The sequence below is a fragment of the Eublepharis macularius genome, chromosome 3, assembly GCF_028583425.1.
Source record: "Eublepharis macularius isolate TG4126 chromosome 3, MPM_Emac_v1.0, whole genome shotgun sequence".
Classification (NCBI taxonomy): domain Eukaryota; kingdom Metazoa; phylum Chordata; class Lepidosauria; order Squamata; family Eublepharidae; genus Eublepharis; species Eublepharis macularius.
In genome coordinates, this window is record NC_072792.1 from 48446589 (window position 1) to 48472906 (window position 26318).

Genomic DNA, 26318 nt, shown 5'->3' on the forward strand with positions numbered 1-26318 from the left:
TACATGTTGCATGCCAGGATTAACAGGTGGGCCCTGGGCATGAAAAAACTGAAGAACAGAGGCTGATCCGCACGAGTTCTCTCTGCAGCTGACATCTCCACTAAATTGTTTCCCTTGCTACGCTGCCACCGAATCTCCTGTTCATTGATATCTCTGTTGCCTAAGCCTGTAATAATCAACCTGAACACCTGATCACCAGCATAAACACATGGGAAGCATGGTCTCTGTGGGTTTTTTCCTCCTCAAAAAAGCAAGATGAAGATCATACACATTAGGCTTCTTAGAGTAATCAGACCCTCTGGGAGACTGTAAGATACTTTAATAGGGTTCTACTCCTCGGCTGTACACTTACAGAAGTACCCCAGAATGAATGTATGAATTCACGTGCACCACAGATGAGCTCAAATCTGGACTGCAGCTTTAGAACCACTTCTAACCACACAGAGTGAGTTGTGTCATATTTTGCAGCTGTGGAGTGACTGACTGGCTTTGAGAAACTCCACTGTACTCATTCTTTGGGAAGGGAGGGGGATCAGTAAGGTGAAGCAAACAGCCCTTGGAAAATTGTTTGCAGTACTGAGTACAACACTTGAGCCTCAGCCAATTGACTGTAATGGATACTATTCAAAATTTAAACCTGGCACAGAGTTGCTCCCAGAGAGGCAATACTGGAACATTCTAGCAGGTTGCCATACACTTTTTCCACTCTTGAACTCAAAAGCTTCTTCATGCCAAGCCCAAGATGGACAGGTTGACACCCCATCAGCCTCCCTGTTCCCCCATGAAATGTTCTAGCTACATGTAGCAGAAGAGATAAATAAGTTGTAATCAAATGGTTCCCACCTCACAATGTCTCATTCCCTCTCTGCAAAAAGACGGGCGGGTTTACTTCCTGCTTACCTTCCCATTAAGTGTGGCCAAGCATAATATAACCCACAGTACCTGCTGGCACAGCAGACAACTCAATGTTTGACACACACCTCTTTCCAGAAATTTTGTACTTTAGGTCTGGTGAGTAAATCAAATGACATTTTAAAAAGAATGATTAAGCCATGTGCAGGCAGAAAGTGTAAGGGTAAAGACAAGGGCAAGGGGGGGGGGAAGAGGGTGTGTCACTGCAGACATTCAAGCCCTTGAGCAATGGAAATATCCTACGTCTTCTGCACTATCAGACAAAATGTGGGTAATAATTTCCAAGTGAAAACAGTGGCATTTCCACCACAAGAAATGAGCAAGGGGGAAAAAATCCACAGCATGTGCACGTACACACGGAGAGAGAAATGCAGAGACCTCTGTTTAAAATGCTGGGGTCTTGATCTTGGCTGAGACCTGCAGGCACTGCTATAATTCAAATAATAACAGGGTAACACTACATGAAAACTGCCTTAACTTTGAACTCCAGTGCTAGCGGCAACTTGTACTGAGGCTTCAAAAGGGATCATTCAATTTGCTGCACAGTGTAACTAAAAAAAAAAAAGGAAAGCAAATGCATTCATGTGGTGCCATGAATGTATACACACAGACATGCTGCTCAGAAGAGAGGCAGTATAGGAGATCAGAGAAAGCTAACCAAAGAAGAGGTAATGCTTCTTCAAAGGTTTGCATGCCTGTAAATGCCTAAATCAAGCTTCAAAATCTTCAAACTCCTTTGCGGGAAGACAAGCCCAAAGTAATTGCCAAGCCTGTTCTGAGGGGTTAAAAAGAGATTTGAGTGCTCAGATGAGGCAAATTTGGAAGGGACGATCAGAAGCCCAGTTGGTTTCCCTTGCCTTCTCCCCAGTCCTCAGTTTGGGATACAGAGGAAAAGAAAGGAGCCTTTTCTTCCCTCCCCTTTGCAACTTCACTGCGTAACTATTTTGCTAGGGATGGAGCAGAGCCTGACTCTCAGCTGATACCCCATCAGCTGTGAGGGGGCCTCTGAACAACAGGCAGCTGCAAACTTGTCTGGGAGCCATTTTGTTTTTTATTTTTATTTTATTAATTTATATCCCATTCTCCCTGTGAATGGGCTCAGGGCAGCTAACATCAACAAAACATCAATAAATACCATCTTAAAAACATATAAAACTACAAGTTTTGTGGTAATTACAGTAATTCAATTCCAGGCGTTGTTAAAATACATAGGCCACTACAAAAGGCATAAGGTCAAATTCTGCAGGATCAGCTGTGAAATGGTACCAAAGTGGGATGGAAAACGGGGCATGGCGGTCAGGAAAAAAGATGGAAAATGGGACAGATGCCAGTCCTCAGCCAAAAGCCCGGCGGAACATCACCATCTTACAGGCCCTGCAGAACTGCAGCAGATTCTACAGGGTTTGAATCTCTAACAGAAGTGCCTTCCACCAGGCCAAAGCCAAGAAGGCCGTGGTCCTGGCCGAGGACAGGCAAATGTATCTTGGGTCGGGGATCACCACTATTTGCTTATTTAAGCTGCTTGATGCACTACACTATCTAAGCACATTCTTCATCAGTTCAGTCTGATCATGAGTGTCAAATGGGGTAAACTTGACTGCTGAACTGGTTAGCTGAGAAATTCACAGCATCCAGCGCAGTTGCCTCTATAGGCACACCCTGAAGTGCTCAGTTGCTTTACAGAGAATTTGTGTGGCCTCTGGTTAAGTATGGAACGTCCTATGACAGGAGATAGATGCAGGTTTGGCCATAATTGGAAGCATTTATGGGGCCCTTTAAGACAGAGATGTGGCCGGACCCAGACATTTTGTCACGTAAAATAAAGCACCCAAACAGAATCCTCAGAAAAAACCAGAACAACTAAAATATCCTCGGAAAAAAATCAACAACTAAAATATCCAATTATTCACCATCTGCAATGATACCTCCAAACCTAACCCCTTGAGCAGCTGTTTCACTCTGCCTCTCCTTATAGATAGGGGTCGATGTTTTTACTGGAGAATTTTTAAAAATCATGGTGTAAGAAATCTGTGTTGACTGCTAGATATTGGGTTCTGCTCTAACTGTAAGGGCACAGGATATTCTTCATGTAAAAGCTTTGAAGATACATAGGATAAGAAGTCCAGAATGAAATTTTAAGCATTCTTAATACCATCTGCAAGTAATATCCACATGAATCTTGTCAAGACAGAGAGGTAAAGAGCTCTAATTAGGACCATGATGAAAGAGAAAGACCAAAAGTGTTAGAAAGCATCTCTTCTAGCCCCCAAATTAAGTGAAGTTTGTAATGTTGTTAATATTTTTTCTTTAAAGCAAAATGAAAAGAGCTTGGAGTGGGCATTTCAAAGTATGAAAAACAGATTAACATGATTAAAGATGACTTCCAGAAGGACACATGTCTCCAAAGTTTCTAAGCATGACTTTGGCTGTCTTAAAAGAGTGGCATTCAACATTTTGATTTGTACTGCCCCAAAATAGAAGGTTCCCCCACCTTATCTTTGATTTTGCTTTTTTTTAAAATCAGAAATAATCCTGAGCTTTGGGATTTCTTGAAAGATAGTGTGAATTTTTTTTGTGCTATCAAGAATGGGACTACATGAGAATTAAAAAGTGTTACATTAGGATTCTTAGCTGTTTGACGTTTGAAAAGGATTTTTCTCATCGAGATATTTTGCACTGAACTACTAAATTATCAGAGCAGTCCTTTGTAGGTCTACTCAGAATCTGACTTTGGTCTACTCAGTGGGGTTTTCTCCCAGGATGTTATTCAATCTCAATAATTTTTCTCATCTCATGATGTTTTTTAAAAAAGAACTCAACTTCTGCTAACTATCCAGCGTCATTATTTTTTTAAAAGATTTGTTTTTATTACTCTCTCTTCGTAAGGTCATTCTAAGTGGTTCCTCTGCATTCTTTTGTCACAAGTATGTCAGTAAAAAAAAACTCCTATTAAAAAAGCATGATCTAACAAGTTACACCATACCACCTTTTTTTTGTAAAAATACAATATTCTATAGAAGAACATTACTAGAAATCCCAAAAGGCTACTGAGTTCCACTTGTTACAACACAACTGTGCTGGCAGCTACAATTGATTTTTAAGATATTCTCTGAAGACTAATCAACTCTGAACAAAAGCAAGCAGCAATTAAAAGTTACAGAAATGTCCCATTTTTGCTCCTAGTACTATTGCGGCATTTAAAATAATAGTAAAGCTACAGAGAAATATTCCCAAGGGAAGCGAACTGGATATGCCAACTTCCTCTTAACCCTTCCTAGATTACCTCTGCATGCAGGGAGGATTTCCAGTCATTAAAGTTTTTGTACTTGACACTGTTACACACTCCTCCTCGTGCTTGGCTTTTTGCAACTATCTGTACAAACCATCGTGCTAGCTAAGAGACACTGTGCATTCTTGTTAACTATTAATTTTTCCCGCACTCACCTCAGCTTCTGCTCAGGTAAGCTATCTGGACGATCTCGTCTCCTTCTATACAGACCAGAATATGATAACTCTTTCAGCTGCAACGCAGTCATTTTTTTCTACTCACACTTTCCTTCCCCTTCCCCACCAAAAGTTCCTATCAACAAGAAAAACTGCCAAGATGCTCAGAGAGAACACGTTGAGCAGGCAGCCTGCACACCTGCAATGATCAGAATTGAGAGTCTCTTCACACAGGCAGCCGCTGCACTGCTTCCTGTTTCTCATAGGTACACACCCTCCAGAAGGCAACCGTTTCCTCTAGCAATAAGCCTCACATCTAAAAGATGGCTCATGATCAGCCAGGGGGCATTTGTTTTGTGACCAAACCAGAAGTAAATCGCAGCACTGACAAAAATTAACTCCTTCAATTCTCTTTTTGCCTCTCCCAATCATTCCAAGTAATGACCAACTAACTGTTGCCCATAAAAGCAAAATCTATTGGCACTCCACAAGTCCTCTTTCCTAAGATGATCAGATTTAGTCAGGTAGCCTGTGACTTTAATTTGCATGCTGAGTGAATTTTAGATTTAAAGCTGTGAAACACTAAAGGTTTTAATTTTTGTAACAGCCTCTCAAAATAAAGGACAAAAGGGAGGGGTTTGTGACACCTTCCAAGATTAAAAGATGTTTATTGTAGCATACCTTTTTATTAGAAGTGTTATTCTCAGTTGGCAAATATATTCACCGACACATATATATTCTCTCCTAGGTACAGGAGAAAATGGTAATGAGGGGCACCAAAAGAGATTCTGCATTTCATGGCCTTTTCTTTACTTTTTTTTTTTTTACCAACTGTGAGTAAAGTTTCATGCCTCTGATGAGATTTCATTACTCTACAAAAGCACAAGCCACAATAACACTTCAAGGTGCCACAAGAGTCTTTCCTTGTTGTTTTTGCAGCAACATACTAAACATGGCTATTCCTGTCAAATAAGGTTAAATGTTCAATATCCCTTTGGAAGTATGGGGGGGCGGGGGCAGAAACACTGTTTTCATTCAGTATTCTTTGCTAGATTGTAATCGTCAACGGTTACATCATTCATCACTCATCATTCTACTGTGTTTTGGGACAAGACCCATTGGAGACTGTGGAAAACAAAAAAGAATAAAAGGTTTCCTGTAACACAGGAAGCTGACAACTGGACATTTACAAGTCATAATGCCGTATTTTAAACTTGAAATAAAAGCCCAGTTCTTGCAATGGTAGGTATAAACTGATTGGCAGTTTGACCAAAAATGCCACTGATGTAAAGAACTGGACTCTATGGAGAAGAAACAAGAAAAGAATTCTGCACATAGTGGGTTGGATCAAACCATTTTTGTGCTGGTGAATTTTATTCATTTATTTACTTATTTCATTTATATCTTCCTGGTGGGGACTCAAAGGGGTTTACATCATTCACCTCTCCTCTATTTATCCTCAATTGTTTCCTGTGGGGTAGGTTAGGCTGAGAGTGTGTGACTTGCCCAAGGTCACCCAGCAATTAATTCTGTGCCAGAGCAGGGAATTGAACCTGGGTCTCCCAGATCCTAGTCTGGCTCCTAGAAGGAAAGGTCTCCGTTCACTACCCCAAAAGGCTATGCTGGGGATTGTGGGATCTGCATGAACAAAAGTCATGCGGGACAGGGAGGAGAATTTGGAAACCTTGAACAAAAAAGTTGGCTCAATTTCACTTGATTTTTCTTTGGACTGACCCTTACATTTAAACTTCCTTACGGCTTTGATTAAATGCACATATATTTAGTGAAAAATAACTGACATTAAGTTAAGGACAGCCCTGCTGAATAAACCTGCTGACTACCTAGTGTTGTACTGGGAAGACAAGGCTCAGATCCCCACTCTTGCTGTGTGACCTTGGGCAGTCATTCTCTCCCAGACTAACCTACCTTACTGGGTTGTTGTGAAGATAAAATGGAGGAGGGAGGAAGAACCAGCCATGTATGCTTCCCTGAGCTCCCTGGAGGAAGGGCGGGATTTTTTAAAAGAATTGCTATAACTAAAATAAACCTTGTTTCCAGCAGTGGAATATTGATTGCATACCAGCCTGTTTTCCTCTGCCTTGTATATTTTTTATTGGGAATGTTATTTTTTTCAACTCCCCCCCCCACCTAATCGCAGCTGGCCAGCTGCCTGCAGAAAAACCCACAAAACAGACAGGGTGGCAACCACCTCCTGACTGTTCTTCAGCAACATTTGTCCAGATCTACACCACTCCTGATCTCACAAACAGACTAATAACAACCATGGATAAACCTATCCTCCATGAATTGTCTACTACCTTTTCAAACCTATATAATCCGTAGGCATCACTATCTCCTGTGGCAGCAAATTCTATAAAATTAATTAATTGTGGGTCTAAGAACTATAGCTGGAACAAACATGGAACAGCACTTATAAATCGATATTATATTAACATATAATCTGTAAGATATTTACAAAATAATTGTTGAAAAACAGCAGCAGCCGCCCCAGACCTGAAGCCCATGAGACATCTCTCCTCTTCCACCCTAAGCTGCTGGCAGCTGCAACACAGAGAGACCCAGAACTTCACACTCACCAGCCAGGAAGCCAAGGGAGCAGGAAAAGACCCCCAGATGTGGGTAGTGAGAACAGGAGACTGCAGTCCTCCTAGCCACATCCCCAGTGAGCCAGCTGCAGTGGAGATCCACAGGGCTGCAGCTGCCTGACCAAGATGGTGTCAACTCCACCCCATGTCCCAAGCCGCAGGCTAGTCAAACCACAGAGCAGCCCGGGCCTTCCCCTAGAGTGCATCAGGCTGGGCTCAGGCAGCACAGCAGCTGCTCCAGGAGGCTGGGGCAGTGTGCATCTAGAACATAAACAAGCACTGTCCTGCAACCCTTGGCTCAGAAACTGGGAGGTACCTTTTGGGGTGGGATAAAAGGAGGGCTCTGAGTTCCAGCCAAAGAGGAGATGGGGCAGGGGGAGCTATGGAGCTACCTCCCAGGGGCAAGAGAGGACTCAGGGGATGGAACTGCCTACTTGTCCCCATACCTGTGGCCAGAGTGTAGCCCTTGATAGCCAGGGACCATGGCAGAAGGCTGAGAGGCAGCCTGCCTGCTGGAGGACATTCACGATAACAAAGATGTACAAATACATCAAACAATTCACAGCAGTCGAATAGTGTTCCTGTTTTGAAGTGGAAACTTCAGACAATCTCCATGGAGACTTTGGAAACATCTTTTTAATTAAAAAAAATATATAGAACAAATTAACAACAACAGCAACAATACATAAAAACAATAGTGGCAAATTTACACATAAGCTTCTACGAAAGGTCTCCAAATATCTAAAAATAAATCTATACCCGATTTATGTCTTATGTTCAAATGTCATTAAAGTTGTAAGGACCTCCATCCATTGAATTACAGGACATGCTATACTATAAGTCTTTCCAATGCTATACTATAAGTCTTTTAGCTACAGTCAGGGACAGAGAGTCCATTTTAGTTGACGATCAGTTAGGCTCCAGGAAACAGGCAAATAGTTTAGAAGTACATAAATATCTTCAAAAATCAATGAGTATTCTAGTACAAAATTAATATGAGTAATTACTTCCTCCCCCAAAAAACAAATAACTGGACACATCCAAAGCATACATGTAAGAGATGTGTCCTATATATTACAACATCAGCAATTAGAAACTGCACTAAATCCTTTACTAAAAAGATGCTGTGGTGTCCAATATACTCTAAACATAAACTTTGCTGAACAAGTCGCAGCTAAAGAGCCATAGACGTAACAGGTATAAAGCTTATGTCCATATCCCATTGTTTTGGCAAAACTAGGAGATCTAACTCCTTATTCCATTCATCCTGCAGATTCTACATACCATATTTATTAAGTGTCATTAAATATCTATATACTGTAGGTTTCATTTTCTGCATCAATTCAATAAGAGTTTAGAAAGCAGAGGAGACTCTGAAACACTCGTGCTGCAGGGCCATATGATGTTGCAGTTGTAAATATTGCCAATCAGGTTTAAAGTTGCCCATTTGGCCAAATCCAAAGATATATTAGCAATAATTAAAATTTAGTGTAATCATATATTTTGTATTTCTAGGAATCAGTATTCCAAGATAAGTATTGACATCTGGGCACCATAAAAAATGTCCATCAGCAAACACACTCTACAATATATTGTATCTCAATAGCATCAACTCAGATTTTGTTCAATGAATCGAGTAACTGGCAATCGTCCAAAGATATTAATTTACATCCATTAATACAGGAATGGATGACTGAGGTTGTGAAACATCATGAAGACTTCTAAATCAAGTTACAGTGCAATCCTAAGCAGAGTTACTCCAGTCTAAGTCCACTGATTTCAATCGGCTTACACTGGAGTAACTCTTCTTAGGATTGCACTATTCGTTCTTTAATGGCCTGCCCGTCCCGTTAAGCCTGGGCACTGTACTCCTGCAAATACAGGTTTTGTGCAAGATGCAGGGCTTCTTGCATTGCAGGAGCGCCATGCCTGCTGTGTACCCAGCAGCAAAATAGGGCCATACCTGGTTCTATACTGACCTAGTTTCAGAGAACTTGTCATATTTTCTGCACAGCTTGTAACTCTACACAAACTTGGCAAAGATTTCCCAAATACACTTTACTATAAAGTGGAGGCAGGTTATAAATCTATACTCACCTTGAAAGCATATCTTCAAAAAAATGGAAGAAAGATCCTGGTATTTGCCTAAACATGCAGCATTCCATTTTCAATTGGAGAGTTTCAACTAAACTCTTAATGTAGAGTAAGCTTAAAAATGATTAAACAACAGCTCCCTGAAGTCTTTCATTTGTTGTATTTAACAGCCCATTAATGCTCCTACAAGTAACTGAAGTATACCGACTAATGAGGTAAGGATGGGATTGGGGGGGGGGGGATCAGTAAATCTAACTATTTTAAAAACATAGTATGTAAAAGGTATGGCAATAATGCAAAGGGTAACATACAGAAATTGTATCATCAAATAAGTTGTCCTTAATATTTACACTGGTAAACAAAATCTAAGAGAGAAAGATCAGACTACCTTATTTTTCTGTTGGGAATGGGAACATGTTAAGCTAACTCCAAGGCTCACCGTGTGAACTCTAGCTTATCTGCCTGAACAACTGCCAAGTTATGAAAGCTTGCAAGTCGGTAGATGTTTACACGTCTATATCTGCATGAATGCAATATAGCTTCAAGGTCAAGAGCTTGTTGCAATACAGCATACAACAGAACTTAGAAGAGATTCTAACAGATCTAGACATGACCTTCGCAAAAGACTACTCTAACAACAAACACCACTGCATGTGTTTTTCTCACCAAGACACTTCATGGTTAATATAGTCCTTAAAGCCGTCATGAACATCACTCCCATCCTACAGTCGCTCCATTGGCTACCCATCAGTTACTGTGCTCAGTTCAAGGTATTAGTTATTACATACAAAGCTCTTCATGGCTTTGGTCTGGCATGTCTACGGGGCCACCTCCCTCCCTATGTTCCTCCATGGCAGCTTCGCTCATCTGAACAGGGTCTCCTGCAGGTACTAGGCTGCACACAGGTGAAGTCAGCAGCAGCCCGTACTCGGGCTTTCTCTGTGATGGCCCCTATCCTGTGCAATGACCTGCCTGAGGAAGTCAGAAGAGCCCCCACTCTCCTGGCTTTTTGTAAACAATACAAAACTGAACTATTCAAAAAGGCTTTTTACTCAAATGGGAGGGCTGTATTGCAGGGATGGTTCACTAATGAGTTGGGGATCATAGACTTCATCACTATATTGCCTTACATATTATCTGCTGCTTTTAATATGTACTGCTATGTACTACCAGTGCTCCATGTTGTCTAATGTTAGTCCTAGATTATGTTCTGCTTCAGTATGTTTTCTACTCTGTATTGGATTCTTGCTAATACTATGTCTTTTAAACTTGTATCTATTTACCCTATGGTATTGTTTATGAAATGTCCTTGATACTGTATTGAAATGTACTTGATACTGATTGTATTAATCTCATACTGTATAAACCGCCTTGAGTCTCAGTGAGAAAGGTGGACTATAAATGACATAAATAAATAAAAATAAAATAAATACCATCCATCCATTCTTGAGTGGTTTTGTTTAGCAACTGAATTTGCAAAAGGAGAAGTAATTTTTAAAAAGCTAGCAGCTTTCTATCCAATCTCTATACTACAGCCTGTCAACCACCTTAGGAGTATTATTTCTAAAACAAGGGGTGCTAGTCATTACAAATCAATATACAACCTTCTGTTTTCCTCATTTCTTTAAATTCTGGCAATATGCATCTCTATTTCTGCTCTCTCACAGCTTCAATTCCCCCCTCAGACCTCTTGTCTGTTCCTCATTCCTCTCTTTTGCAGCCTCTCTTAGTCTTTCTTTAGCTTGCTACCTTCTTTAGGTCTGGCCTATACTTCCGTCCTCTCAGTTTGGCTTGTCTCTCTGTATGATCTGAACATCTCAGGCAGCAGCAGCTAGAAAACCTTCTGCCTATCTCTGTGACACTAAGGTAACTAACCTAATCACTGCTAGAGATTTCATCTCCATCACCAACTGAATTTTACTTACCATACAACAAGATATTGGGTCTAACTAGGCTTACCAGTTTCCTGTTGGTAATGGGAGATCTGCAATCTTGCACCATTGCCCACTAGAGACTGAAGTGCTACAGGGAAGAAACTGATAGAAAATGTGAGTGTAAAACCATAGAGTTTTTGCAAACCCTAGAGACCCCCATCCCCGACGTCATGAAGACACTCCCAGTTTTTGATAAAAGTGATGTCAGCGTGCTGGTGCAATATCGTTGCACTGGCTGTGCCCCTCAAAAGCTCCCAGGGTTTTCTGGCTGTGGCCTGACAACCTTAGGTCCAACTCAAAGAATGCAGAACATGCATATTCCTGAGTTGTTATTTGGAGAAAGAACTGATTTCTTATCCTCAGAGTTTGTGATTGTTTCAATGTTGTTTATGTTGAAAAGACAATAAAAGACCCATAAATTAACCACCCCGTAACAAAAAAAGTCTGTCTAGAAAACCGTCATGATGCAACGTCCCCCCATGGGTCAGTAACGACTCGGTGCTTGCATAGGAGACTACTTTTACCTCTTTCACCTTTAATTACATAGAGAGGGATTTGCTGCCTTTCAGTTCATTTCAGGATTAATCTTTTGAATACGTAAACACATCACAGACTGAAACGAGCATTTTATCTCAATAATTATTGACTGTGTGAACTGACACTTAGTACCCACCTTCGTTCTTTAGCTGGTTTAACTATCCTGGTCAAGCATTTCCTAAATAAACATTATAAATAGGTTACATTTTTTTGTAGCTAGAAGAAAACTTTAAAGCTTGCTCAATTGTAAAAAATTATCAGAATCAGCCAACACCTATTGCTTAATAGCAGTAATATTTAACCTTTTCCTATTCAGTCTCCAGTGTACTGTCTGCTAGTGTATGAAAGCTACTGACACAGAAAGCAAAACTAAATAGATGCCAAATTGTGATGGAGCGTAACACCAAGAAAGGAAACCTTTACTGGGAGTAATACACTATTAAACAAAGTCTATTAAAAAAACCATTTATCAAGTGTAAGTGCTGAAGTGCTAAAGTGCTAAACAGTTTCGACACAGTATCTCATCACAATCTTAATACACATGTCATAGTACAACACTTGTAAGTGTACAGCGCATTGTAACCCCCCACGGCATATTTTACAAAGGGGAGTCAGAAAGGACCATTCAACAAGTGAGACCTTAGAACTCATAAAAAAACTCTTGAGAAGTGTGTCTCTTATTCCTTTTCACAGGTGTTCCAATGGACGATAGCAAACAGTTCCAAGCCCAACGTCCAGCAGGTAAGTACTTAGAGAATAAACCTCGTGGAAAAGCTCTTAAAAAGTGTGTCTCTTCTTTCTTTACATAGGTGTTCTGGGTGGATGATGGCAACCAGCTCCAAGCCCAAACTGGGACCGGCTGTCTGATGACGCAGATTTCATCCAAAAAGGACTTCATCAGGGGCATGGATTCAGTCCACAATACCAATTACCAATGTATTTTCAATCCATTCTCTCAATCTGGAAAGTGGAGCTCGTATATTCAACCATGGGCCCGATCCGTGGCAAAATGGGCCCCAAACGAGCCCAATTTCTGCCAAAATGGGTCCGTTTTGAAGCACTGCAGAGCACAAGAGTGCTCCTGCACTCCGCAGCAGCCCTGATCCGGGCCAAAACGGGCCTGATCCCGCCGGCGGCTGCGCATGGGAGCGCACAGCGCCGTGGGGGAACACACATGGAAGGTGCGCCCCCCGCTGGTTAGGTGAGGGTGGGGTGTGGGGGCGGGCAATCCCCCGCCCCCACTGGGGGTCTGGCATCCCTACAATTAAAACAAACAAACCTGAATTCAGAAATATAAAAAGAAATTGTAAAACAGCATTTTGTTCAACCTTACAATACTAAATGCCATAAAGTAGGGCTTAATACTTTAACAGCACAATCCGCAGCAGAGTTACTCTTCTAAGTCCAGTGCAAGAGCTTAGAAGGGCATGCCTCTGCTTAGGATTGCATTGTAGGAGAATCAAAGATCAACAGATGTTTCTTAAGCCATGTTAGAAAGCAAAGTTACTATCCTTGCTCTGCAAGGCAGTGACATTCCACCGATTGCCATGGAAACAGTGATTCAGCAAACAGATTAACTGAACACACCTTGTCTACTTTCCTGTTCGAAAAAGATATTATTTGATATAGTGCCCAGGTCAGCAAATAATGTTGTCAAAGGTCTAGTTTGAAAAGGGGGAAGGATTGGCAAAGTAAAGATCAACTCCCAAAGTGGTCTATCTAAAAGACTTACTGACCTAGCCCTCTAGTCCCTCCATACTACTCTTCAACATTTGGTTTTTGCATTCAGAAGCAAGGTTTGACTACTCAGATGCAACCGCTTACAATAATGTTGTGCATGCAATGTCAGGTAACACACATGAACAAAAAATCACCAGCATTTACTTGATGTGTTCCAAAAACAGTGATATGGCAGTGGGAGTAGGGATAACACATGTCACTCAAAGTTAGCCAAGGTTCCAAGGATAACAACAGATCTGTGGTAAAACAGCAAAAGCATCATTAAACACAAACTCTAGAATAGCTGATTATTGTTTTCAATATACATTCTAGGCCGGTCTTGTCTGATAAATTCAATAAATGGATCTTAGCGGGTTCTCATACTCAACATAGTTACAGAATATACAATACAGGCTACTTCCCTATCACAATTACAACTTTAGGATCCTCTCCTGGCTGTAAACTTGATTTATCTTGGGTTCCTCCTGAGCTTTTTCATTACAGGGTTTCATCGCCTGGACTTTAATCTCAGACCTAGCAATTAATTAGAGACAAGGTTGTCTGGCTGCAAGGTTGACTCAACCCTATCATTTACGACTGTCCAAAAAAATACATAGAGAAGTTGGACAAGCAACTCGGTCCTACAACAGATGCCAGCATGTCATGGATGTAGATAGCGAGTCTCCTATGCTCCTTCCACAGTAGGGTTGCCAGCCTCCAGGTGGTGGCTGGAGATCTCTCGGAATTACAACTGATCTCCAGGTGACAGAGATAAATTCCCCTGGAGAAAATCACTGTCTGGGAAGGTGGACTCTATGGCATTACAGCCAGCTTAAGTCCCTCTCAAACCCTGCCCTCTCCAGGCTCGACCCCCCAAATCTCCAGGAATTTCCCAACCAGGAGCTGGCAACCCTATTCTACAGAGAAATGAAATCCAAAAGATACCCAACTCCAAGGAACTGTGTGACGCACAACTGTACTGGAATCCATAGTGACACTAGCAATACCCAACAAACATGGAACAGCATGCTGGCAAATGCCTCTGTGTCAGTCCAATATGGAAGCAACCATCCAATGCACGGTGATGCTGGTACACCTTACTGGCATTATCTTGCCACCCTCACCCCCCCAGAACACAAGAGAAGGAAGAAACAAAGAAAACACAGATCCTTTGCTATATGGAAGAAAAGGCCAGTAGAAGCCTGAAATTAACATACTCCTGGGAATGCAGCAGATGAGGGTGTCATTCTCCTCCTGAGGATACATATCCTTTGGAGAGTCAAACACATCAGGAATGAAATACAGCCAAGCCAATCATGTTATCCAAACACCTCCACAGGTCACTTGGCAGAGCTGCTCCATTTGGTGCAGATGCTCCAAATAAATAACCACAAAGTAGGGCTTTCTCATGAGGCCCAAGAAACATTTCCAACCCCCTCCCCCCATTCCTAAGATCCAGCTCAAATAAGTGTTAGTGAACTTCAGCTTGTTTGTCATTTTGTAATGTTAAAAAGATATTATACTACTGGATTGGCAGAGGTCTTTTTATGTTTTCCAATGCGGCTACCTGGCCCCATTAAATCTGTGATTTTTAAGCTATCACCAGTCTCTATGGTTTTTAAGACTCCCTTTGTTTCCACTGACTCGAGAACCTCCCTACACTCCAATTGCCATTTGGTTGCGAGCAGCACCCATAAATGCTGGGGAGGCGGGGGCGGGGAGGGGGAATCGGCTTTGGTTGAGCGTTTAGAAATCTTCTAAATTGCACTGTGTTACTACTTTGTGGGGATTAACTGCCATCGCAAGCAGTTTATAGACTGGCTTTAAGATTGCATAATTCACAACCCTACATACTGCCAAAAAGAATTCTAATCTCTAGTCTTTCAAATTCAAGTGTCTCGGCACCTGGGATTTTCCTTGTCCTCTGTTACTGATAGTACTTTTAGTTACAGTGCAATCCCAAACAAGAGTTACTCAGTCTAAGCCCACAGTAACTCTGTTTAGGAGTGCCCTATTTGTTACTCTGAAGCAGCCACTTTTTATTTGAATGGGTCAGATATGAGTAAGTCGTAACATGCTCGCGGCCCCTATTCAAGCATTTCTCTCCCCTTCTCTGAAAAGTGCATTGTGGAACTATCATACTCACGAGCAGGGCATGTGGCAGCATTGCAACCTCTTTCCACAGAATCAGCACCTCTTTTGGCCAGTGAGCCTGGGCCAGTGTAAAAAGAGCATTAGACTAGGATCTGGGAGACGCAGTGTTATAACCCCTTCTCTTGGGTAGATTTTGCCTTTAAACTTTCCCTTAACACCCTCTGGGTAGTTTGCTGCCACTAGGAATATTATATTCCAAGATATTTTATTTAAGTTTTCCCTTTTGTAACGTGCCTAAGCGTCAGGCTCCTTCGTGGTTCTATGTGGCCCTGAGGATAGGAATGGGATATAGCAATGACAGCTACTTTGGGATATAACAAACTTTTATTTAGTCAAGAAGCGTATCGGTTTCATAAAAGTAGGTCTCGGTTCTTAAAGTTACTTCATTTAAACTCATTCATTCAGAACTCTTCTAAGGCTTCACACACAGTTAGCCTCTTTCTCTGACTGAATATATTTCTCTCAGATGTGCTTAAAGTTACTCAGGCAGCAGCACACAGCTAGCCTCTCTTTTCTTCACTTAATATTTTCTCACAGAAATGCTTAAAACTCCTCAGGCAGCACACAGCTGGCCTCTCTTTCCCTGACTGAGTGTTCTTTCACAAACATGCTCAGTTCAGGTTCCACACAGGTTATATTTCTCTCATAAATACTTCAACATACTCAGGCAGCACACAGCTAGCCTGCTTTCTTCTGACTGAAACTTTTCTCTCTACTCCCAGTCTAAACTGCCTTCACTCCGCCCACACTCTCAGTCATCAACCAATCATATCCCTCTCTTTCACCCCCACTCTTCACCTATCTCACACCAAGCATTTAAAGATACATGCACACATTTACTAGAAATCATTACACGCAGTTTCAAATCCCCGCTCTGCCGTGGAAGCTCACCGGGGGACCTTGAGCCAGTCATACACACTCAAGCCTAACCTACCACAAAAGGTTATTGTGAAGATAAAATGGAGGAGGGAACGATGTAAGCTGCTTTGGGTCCCCATTGGGGAGAAAGGCTGGGTATAAAAAAAGGGAAATGAAATTAATGTTACCCATAAATATCTAGAACATCGTCCTTGGGTCTTTGTTAAAGAGCAAAATCTCTTTAGAGGTAGGAATTTAAATTATGGAGGTAAAGGTTAGGACAAGGGACTCCAATTTTCCTACTCCAATTTATCTCCCATGTGCGTTTCACTTCCTTTCCAAAGTTTCAAAAAGCATGTTTGCAAATATTAATAAAAATAATACTGAAAGACTACTTTTAGAAGTGAACTGAAGTACTTTCTGGCAACTTCCTACATGAATAAAATAATAATATACAATTACTAAAGGCAATACAGATGAATAGACAGATATAGATATTTTGCCTTTGCCTCTGATAAAAGCTTATAATGTGAGACTTCAGCTTCGCAACATCTCCCTCTACTGATAGAATGCCTCATATACTAACTTCATATGTCAAAGCTTAATCATTTTAAAACAGGATCACTATATACTTTGATGATACGATAATATAAATCTGAAATTTCCAAAAATTTGAAGCCATGCCGGGTGTGTGTGTGTGTGTGCGTGCGTGCGTGCGTGCGTGCATGCGTGCATGCGTGCGCGCTTTTCTGCCTTTTCCTGAGGGGCATAAAGACCAAGAAATTTTGAAGAAAATGTCAGAATTTATGGCCATTTTCTTACCAAAGATGAGCTTGTTTGAATGCTTTAACAACAATAAATGTAACATAAAACACATCATGTATAGCTTTATTAGCACAAAATTATGAAATTTAAGTCTAAATGTCTTATTTTTGTACAAGTGAAACTGCTAAAATACCCAATACTAAAGAGCCAGTTTGGTGTAGTGGTTAAGAGCACGGAAATCTAATCTGGAGAGCTGGGTTTGATTCCCCACTCCTCCACCTGAAGCCAGCTGGGCGACCTTGGGCTAGTCACATTTCTCTGGAGCTCTCTCAGCCCCACCCACCTCACAGGGTGATTGTTGTGGGGTAATAATAACACTTTGTAAACCACTCTGAGTGGGCATTAAGTTGTCCTGAAGGGCGGTATATAAATCGAATGTTGTTGTTGTTGTTGTTGTTATTATTAAGGAAAGAAAATTGTAAACATCTGGTCAGCAGAGGAAGGCTACACGCAATTCAAAAGGGAAAAAGGGCTCAGAAGATTCTTCTCACAAAGATGGCAACACTCTCTAGGTGTAAACATTTTTGTGTTGTGTTATAAGGTTGCCAACATCCGGGTGGGGCCTGGAGTTCTCCTGGAATTATAACTGATCTCCAGACTACAGAGTAGCATGGTATATCCTATATTCTAGGTGAAATTGCACCCCAAATCCCCTACTTCATAGGCATTGTCCCTGAAGCTCAGGAATTTACCAGGCCAGAGATGGCAACCCCCCAGAAATTAGCATTCTCTAATGCTGTGCATTGTCTCACATAAACAATTTCACGACACGTATCAGTCAGTAAAATATTCTCTTAAAAAGCATTTTGAGGAAATATTTCATAGTTTTTCAGTGCTCCCCAAATCTCCATTTTTAAGCTGGAAACCTCGGGGGGGGGGGGGAGAGAGAGGCAAATCAGGAGAATCCAGAGCTTGTTCCCCCCAAAATATTCTTCCCACTTTTCCCTGAGCCTTCACATGTCTGTGCACACAGCAGGGGTGTGCGCATCAGGTTTCCGATTCGGGAAAAATTCCCAAATCAGACCCGATCCATAAAGCATGCTGGCCCTGATTCAGAAATCTCAAATCAAAGCTTCAGGGCTTTTTTATAGGGCTCCCTCCCACCACTCCACTTACCTGGACCTTCCGAGCGGTGACACAGGCGGCACTGGTGGCCTTCCCCGCCACCCAGCTGGCCACTGATGCGGCAGAGGAAGTGGCATGGGGGGGTGGAGGCGGCAGCTGTGGCTTTCGCCACCCAGCTGGCCGCTGCAGTGGCAGAGACGTGAGTGGCGGAGGCGCCGGCTCCAGTCTTCTACACTGCCCAGGTGGCCGCTGTGGTGGTGGAGGCAGCGACTGCAGCCTTCTACAGACAGGTAAGTGGGGTGGGGGCTGAGAGGCAGCTTCCCCCCTCACTTTGGTATGCTCTGAATCTTTACAGAGCATACCAAAGCAATTTAAATACTCGACTCTGAAGCGGCTCGCCGCTTCGACTTTTGGGTTATTACAAATCACTTTCTCACTTCAGGGAAACCCGAAGCAGGAAACCTGAATTTTTTTCAGGTGCACACCCCTAGCGCAAAGTACATGGGTGTATTTAGTTTTCATTGTCATTCACCTGTATAAAACATGACACAAGTGAATTTGAATTAATTATCATTTAATATTTTTAGGAAATGGACATCATAAGTATGATTACCATCCTCCAGATAGGGCTTGGCATTCTCCTGAAACTGCAACTGCAGAGATAATTTCTCGTGGAAAAAAGGGCAGCTGTGGAAGTCAGACCCACTGGCACCTCTGTTAAATCTCTACGAATTTCCCATGCCAGAATTGGCCACCCCTAAGCCTTTCTTACTGCTACTGTCCATTAAGAATCTTCCACTCACAATCGCAAATTTAATTTTAATTCTCCAACAAGCTTAGGAAAAAATACACATTAACCCAGTCTATTCTTTCAGAGAATAAGGTAGAGCATAGGGTTGCTGCTGCTTCATGCTAAGAACATAACTAAGTCTAAACTTCTTGGATGTCTATCTGTAATGTTGTTGATAATGGCACAGGAGCCCTGCAAGAAACAGAGCAACAACCAAGGGAGGGAAATTAGGTGAAATTTGTAGCACAGACATATTTTGGGGTGAACAGGTTGCCCAAACCGTAGCCCCACCCCAGCCCCACATTTACCTTGCCCTGTGGGCCCGCGGCATCCTCCCCCTCCTCCTGCGGGGGGCAGGAAGGCCATTTTTGGCCTTTTCCGCTGCTGCGTGGGCCTGCAGGGCGGTGGTGGAGGCCAAAAACGGCCTTCCCACCCCTCAAATGCCAGCCACTGCAGCCATTTGAGGGGCAGAGAGGCCATTTTTGGCCACCTATGCTGCCCTGTGGGCCCGCGCAGCAGCGGAGGAGGCCAAAAATGGCCTTCCCGCCCGTCGCGGGAGGAGGGGGAGGACGCTGCTGGCCCACAGGGCAAGGTAAGTGTGGGGCTGGGGCTGGGGTTTGGGCAGTTTAAAGGGCCCTGCGGCTTGCAAGCAGCAGGTCCCTTTAAACTATCCCCCCCCTGCCATGTGCCCACTGATAGTTTAAAGGGACCTGCCGCTTGCAAGCCGCAGGAAAAGTTTATATGGCCATTTCCCTAGAGAAATGGCCATTTAAACTGCCCCTTCATGACCCAAAACGAACCAGTAGACCAGTTTGTGGAAACTAGCTTCCATGAACCACTGGTTCGCAAACCACGAACCGGCCTGGTTCGTGCATTTTTTGGGTCGTAATTCGATTTGTGCCCATCTTTAATTTTAACAGGTGATAAAGAGAGGGCAGAACTGCTCAATTCCTACTTGGCTTGGTCTTCACTTGCAAGGGGAAATATGATCACCCTGGAAAAAAGGGAACGTATGAGGAAGAAATAGAATTGCAGCCTAGGATAGACATCAGGGTGGTATGTAAACATCTAACTTCTTTAAACAAAATTAAGTCCTCAAGACTAGATTAATTGCACCCTAGTGTACTAAAGGAACTTGCTGATGTAACTGTGGAGACTCTGTCTATCATCTTTGAAAATTCTTGGAGTACAGCTGAGGTGCCAGAAGATTGAAATCGGGCAAATGTTGCACCCATAATTATTGACCCTTCAGCTTGACGTCCTTACCTGAAAAGAACTTGGAACAGGTCATCAAACAGCATTTAGAGAATTTAGAAAAGACAGTTGTGATTACTAAGAGCCAGCATGGGTTCCTCAAGAATAAGTTATGTCAGACTAACTTTATCTCCTTTTTTGAGTGAGTTACTACTTTGGTGGATAAGGGGAATGAAGTGGACATAGTTTATCCTGATTTCAGTCAGGCTTTTGATAAGGTTCCACGTGAAGTTCTGGTTGACGTTAGTTAAACGTGCTTTGGAACCTATTACTGTTAGATGGATTTGTAACTGGTTGACAGATTGTACCCAAAGAGTGCTTTGGTTCCTCATCTTCGAGGAGTGGTAAGTGGAGCGCCTCAGGGATCTGCCCTGGGCCCTGGTTGTTCAACATCTTTTTAAATGACTTGGATGAAGGAATAGAGGGGATGCTCATTAAATTTTGGAAGGGGTTGCAAACACAGTAGAAGACAGAAGCAAGATTCGAGGTGATCTTGACAGGTTGGAAAACTGGGCTAAAACTAACAAAATGAATTTCAACAGAGATAAATGTAAACTTCTGCATTTAGGTAGGAAAAATCAAAGACACGCTTACAGGATGGGGGAGACTTGTCTTGGCAGGAGTACATGTGAAAAGGATCTAGGGATCTCAGTAGATCATATGCTGAACAAGAGTCAGCAATGTGATGCTGTAGCTTAAAAGGCAAATGTGATTTTAGGCTGCATCAACAGAAGTTTAATGTCCAGATCACGTGATGTCACTACTCTGCTCTAGTTAAACCTCATTGAGTTGCAGTTTTGGGCACTACAGTTTAAGAAGGATGTTGACAAGCTGAAATGTGTCCAAAGGAAGGCAACAAAGATGGTGAGGGGTCTTAAGACCAAATCCTATGAGGAAAGGCTGAAGGAGCTGGGTATGTTTAGCCTGGAGGGGAGGCGACTGAGAGGTGATATGATAGCTCTCTTCAAGTATTTGAAGGGCTGTCACCTAGACGATGGAGTAGAATTGTTTTCTGTTGCCCCAGCAGGTTCAAACAGAAATAATGGGTTAAAATTAAAGCATTTTCAGCTAAACATTAGGAGGAACTTCCTGACAGTTAGAGATGTTCCTCGGTGGAACAGGAGTCCTCGGGAGGTGGTGGGGTCTCCTTCCTTGGAGGTATTTAAGAAGAGACTAGATGGTCATTTGACAGCTATGATGATTCTGACTTAATATGAATGTACAGAGATCAGGAGAGGGATGAGCCAGTGCTTGGCTCTCATGGTCCTTTCTTATATGCCCAAGGTAATGCCAATTGCCACTTTGGGGTCAGGAAGGAATTTTCCTCCAGGCCAGATTGGCCAGGGATCCTGGAGGTTTTTGCCTTACTCTGGGCATAGAGTAGGGGTCACTGAGGGAGGTGAGGTGTGTGTGTGGGGGGGTAGCTCTGAATTTCCTGTGTGCAGAGAGCTGGACTAGATGAGCCTTGGGACCCCTTCCAGCTCTATGTTTTAAAGGTTCCCTATATTTGCTAAGAAAGATGGGAGGCAAAGGACAGTCTATGCCTATCTGCAAGAAGTTCAGTCACAATCAAGAACACTACTTTTCCTGCAATTAATGACCAAGACACAAAAATATAATTTGATTGGGGCAACTACTGTTAGCAAATGCCTTGTAAAATGGCACAAATGGTATAATTCAGTCACTAACTCAAGGCTCCTTCACCTGACTACTAAAACAAGCAGTTATATACGCACTACTTAAAAAAAAATCCTTAGACGAGACATGGTCAATTATCACCCAGTCTCTAATCTCCCCCTTTTTGACAAAGTGATTGAGAGAGCAGCAGCAAACCAATTCTAGATCTTCTTGGATAATTCTTATGCTCTGTATCCTTTTCAATCTAGCTTCAGGCCAGGCTGTGGGATGAAGATAGCTTTTGTGGTTTTAGTGGTTGATCTCCAACTGAATGTAGACAGAGGCCATGATTCTTTGCTGCTCCTCCTGGATCTATCTGCAGTCATTGGCTGCGGAGGCATTTGAAGGTAGAAATAGGCATCCGCAGATGTTCCTTGATTGCTTTAAGTTATTCCTTATTGAACTGACTCAAAGGGTTGCTGTGGAAGACCAGCTATCATCAGGATGGGAATTATCTTACGGGGTTTCACAGGGTGCAATCTATGTAAACTCTTAAGGAAAAATAATGTGTAGTTATAGAATTAGATGTTATCAACATGCAGATGAAGCCCAAGTTCTATATCTCATTATCCAAGTCCCCTGGTGACGAACTAGAGATCTTGAGTCGCTGCCTGACAGCTGTGGTCAATTGACTGAAAGCATACAAGTTGAAACTGAACCCAGACAAGGCAGAAGAGATGCTGGTTGGGAAGGTGGAGATGTTGATGGACGATATGCTTCCCACTTTCAATGGGATTCAGCTGACTCTTGTAGACTTGGTTAAGATCCTGGGGGTTACACAGGATCCAGCTGCTAGAAAAGCAAGTAAATGCAGTCTACCCTGGAAGTCTACAAACTCAGTCTAGCCTGGAAGACAGACAAAATCAACAGCTGTCTGTGCATGTGTGTGTGTGTGTGTGTGCGTGCGTGCGCGCGCGCATACACACACTGTAGTAGTTCCCAGCTTCTGGAATGGCCTGCCTGAAGAAGTTAGGAAAGTTCCCACCCTCCCAGCTTTCCACACACTGTGCAAAACCAAACTATTTAGGAGGGAAGCTGTGCTGTAAGAAAATGATACAGAGAGATCCTTTCATAAAGGGATAGGGATTGCAGACTATTGTATTATGTCTGTCACAATAAGTATGTTCCTACTGAGTAGCTTCCATGCCATTTAATAGACCATGTCAGATTGCTTACGTTTTGTTTCAGCATTGTATAAAACTCTGTATTGGATTTATGTTTGTTTTCAATTTTGTTGATGGTATTGTTAATTGAATGTCCCAGCCGTTGATCGTTTTGGCTTATACTGTGTAATCTGCCTTGAGTCTCAGTGAGAAATACAAGACTATAAATAACATTAATAATAAAATCATCATTATCATCACACAAGTAAAGGCAGAATTATTTTCAGAAGCACTGAAGTGGTCAATCTATTTCACCTTCACTTTGTGATTACACTAGAAAAGAACTGTTCGCCAGCATCTCCATCACTTTCAGCACATCCATGAAAATTTAGTTTAGGATAAGACCCTGCGTCCTTGAAATCACATGGGCATTACAGAGCAGTTTAGATTGCAATCTACTATCAGGATACTCATGCTGAAATCCCAAAATAAGTATGAGAACAGCACATACGCATACCTGGACAAGTAAACCTTTAGAGAGAGAAAAAACACCACGCACTCTTTGCAATGTTTGCCTTTCAAAAATATTCAGCCATCCACGCCACATTAATAGTGCAATCCTAAGCAGAGTTACACCCTTTTAAGTCCACTGAAGTCACCAGGCTTGGAAGGATATAATTTTGCTTAGGATTTGCAATGCAAGTTTCCCTTAATAGTGATGTCCTGAGCAGAAACTGCTTTAAAACTTCTAGTCAGTTTAATGGTCTGGGTAAGACATAGCGCAATAGCTGCAATTAAAACAGATTTTAACAGTCTTCTACCCTTGACAATTCTAAGTGCTGGACTGAGGCAGACTTAGAAGAAAAACCATTCCCAATGCTCTTCAGAAAGGATAATCTATACTTGGGCCTGGTGTTTTTAAAAAATTATTATTTTAAAACTTCTACTAGGAGCAGTCTGATTAATAGATCATTGAGGGAAAACAATGTAAGCCACTTTGAGTCCCACTGGGGAAAAAGCGGGATATAAATGAAGTAAAATAAAAAATAAATAAATTCTAAGGGACAAATTATGATGCGAGAACTACAGAACAATTAAAATGTGACACTATCCATTCCAAAACGTTTTATCTGCAACAAACCAGCCCAACTGACATTATTCAGCTATTCTCACTTCTCTCTAGAACAGCATGCCTGTACATCCATAAAAGGTTATGTTTGTTGAATATCCTTCAGAAATAACTTAAGCGTATACATTGAACAGTACACCACCTATGGAGACAGAAAGAGAATTTAGCCCACGCAAATACAGAAAGAACAAAATATAAAGGGGCAATACTCACTCAATATGTCTGTTGATCTGCCTGCATAAGACCTGATGAACATAGCCATATATAGCTTTATGTTGAACATTCCCTGTTCACATAGCTTCCCCCTTGGTCATTACTGGCAGCAATGATAAAGAGCAAGGATGACTTAGCAAACCACTTCCTATTATTTTTCACCAATTGATCTAGTAATATCAAGCAAATATAATTCAAACAAAATATACAAAAACCAGCCTGAGCTCCATGAAGGAAGATATGAATTATCAGTGACTAGTGCTACAAAGGTCTTAATTTATTTACATATTTTATGTATTTACTTTATATATACCCCACCTCTCTCACCAATGGGGACCCAATGTGACTTACATAATTGTCTTCTCCTCCTTTTTATCAACAACCCTGTGAGGTAGGTTAGGCTGAAAGCATGTGACTGGCCCAAGGTCACCCAGCAAGCTTCTATGGTGGAGTAGGGATTCAAACCTGGTTCTCCTAGATCCTAGTCTGACACTCTAATCTCTATACCACACTGGTTCTTAAACATGGAAGAGCGCTTCTGTTGCAAGACAGCAGCCAACACACCTAGACTAGCCATGGAAGAAATACCTTATTGGGTCCAAGACTCAAAAACCAAAAACATCTCAGGCTTGTGTTTTGCTTCACATACAGAATTTCTCTTGCACGGGTATGATTTCCCTGAAGGAAAAAATTGTACAATGTGTGGGATGTACACAGCATTTCTGACAGCATCTTGGAACTTCACAATGTAGTAATAGTCTTTCTGATGCTGGAACACTCTTACCAGCATGGAAGGAGTGTTTTCAGCAGCAGCCCAGAGGTAAAAGTAACATATACAGAAGCCTCAAGTATGTCATCATCTTCTTACTAGACACAACAATCTAATTTCACCTTCCCACTTCTTGACTATTTGTTAAGGTTTTTATTTATGAGGGATTAAATCTCTCAAAGACTGGTAGTTTTATAGAATTAAATAAAGGAGATTAATACATATGTCATATGTTTCATCTTAGACTATCAGCAGAGTGTCTTGATTTAGATCAACTAAAAAGGTCACAGAGCAGTGCGCTAAGTTTCAGGTTTCATAATGTTCTTCCTCAGGCTAAATGTTAAACAAAGGAGTTGGGGGAACAGAAAATGATTTTGTTGGCGCAGGGCATCGTGGTGGCTCATCTGCAATATTCTGTATCTGCCATCTTAAAATGATGATTCAAGACGTTCTTTGAAAATTGTTAGATCACACGACATCCAAAACATCGCAGTTTGAACTGGGATTAAGAAGTAATTGTTATTATTCACTTTCCAGGTATAAAAACCAGCAATTATTTGGACCTATTATAGAAGGGCACCGATACAAGGGACAGGTCCCTTGGAAGGTAGGACACAGAATATACAGTAGTCTTTATATTAGCATGGTGATAGAGAGTGCCCTCAAGTCATAACTGGCTTATGGCAACCTAGGGTTGCCAGCTCTGAGGAGGGGGCATACCTGAAGATTTTAGGGGTGGAGCTTAAAGAGGGTGGGGTTTGGGGAGGGGCTGGAGCTCAGCTGGTTATAATCTCATAGGGTCCACTGTCCAAAGCAGCTATTTTCTCCAGGGGAACTGATTCCTGTCACCTGGAGATCAGGGGTAATTCTGGGACATCTCCAGCCACCATCTGGAGGTTGGCAAGCCTATGGCAACCTCTGGCGGGGTTTTCATGGCAATCAAATTTAACTTCTAGCCTGTAAAAGATATCTGTGAAGCTAAAAAACAAGCTCACTATTTTGAGACTCTCAACTGATCCTAACAATGGTGCTATACTACTCTTACTGTCCACAAAATTTTCTACAGATCAATATGGCCACCGGCCTTTATTCATTTGCTAACTCATGTTGTAATGCATGGTCCTCTCAGGTGCACTGGGTGACAAAACACAACTTAAAGCAAATGTGGGTCCTGTTATTCATGCCTACAGATTGCACCATACAAATTACTGTGAATTAGATATTAAGCTCCTTGT

The 26318-nt window shown here is 42.0% G+C and overlaps 1 protein-coding gene across 3 annotated transcripts in view; it reads right to left on the reverse strand.

Annotated features, from left to right (window-relative positions):
* LIMS1 (LIM zinc finger domain containing 1) overlaps positions 1-26318 on the reverse strand; it is an 85355-nt gene that overhangs the window by 32450 nt on the left and 26587 nt on the right. For 2 of the 3 annotated variants that reach the window (XM_054973868.1, XM_054973867.1), the window contains exon 1: positions 4357-4462. The exons of the other annotated variant lie outside the window; for it this stretch is intronic. In XM_054973868.1, coding sequence (XP_054829843.1) covers positions 4357-4448 — 92 coding nt within the window. In that variant the 5' untranslated portion in view covers positions 4449-4462. Of the gene's footprint in view, positions 1-4356; positions 4463-26318 lie in introns of those variants that run through there. 3 annotated transcript variants of the gene reach the window in all.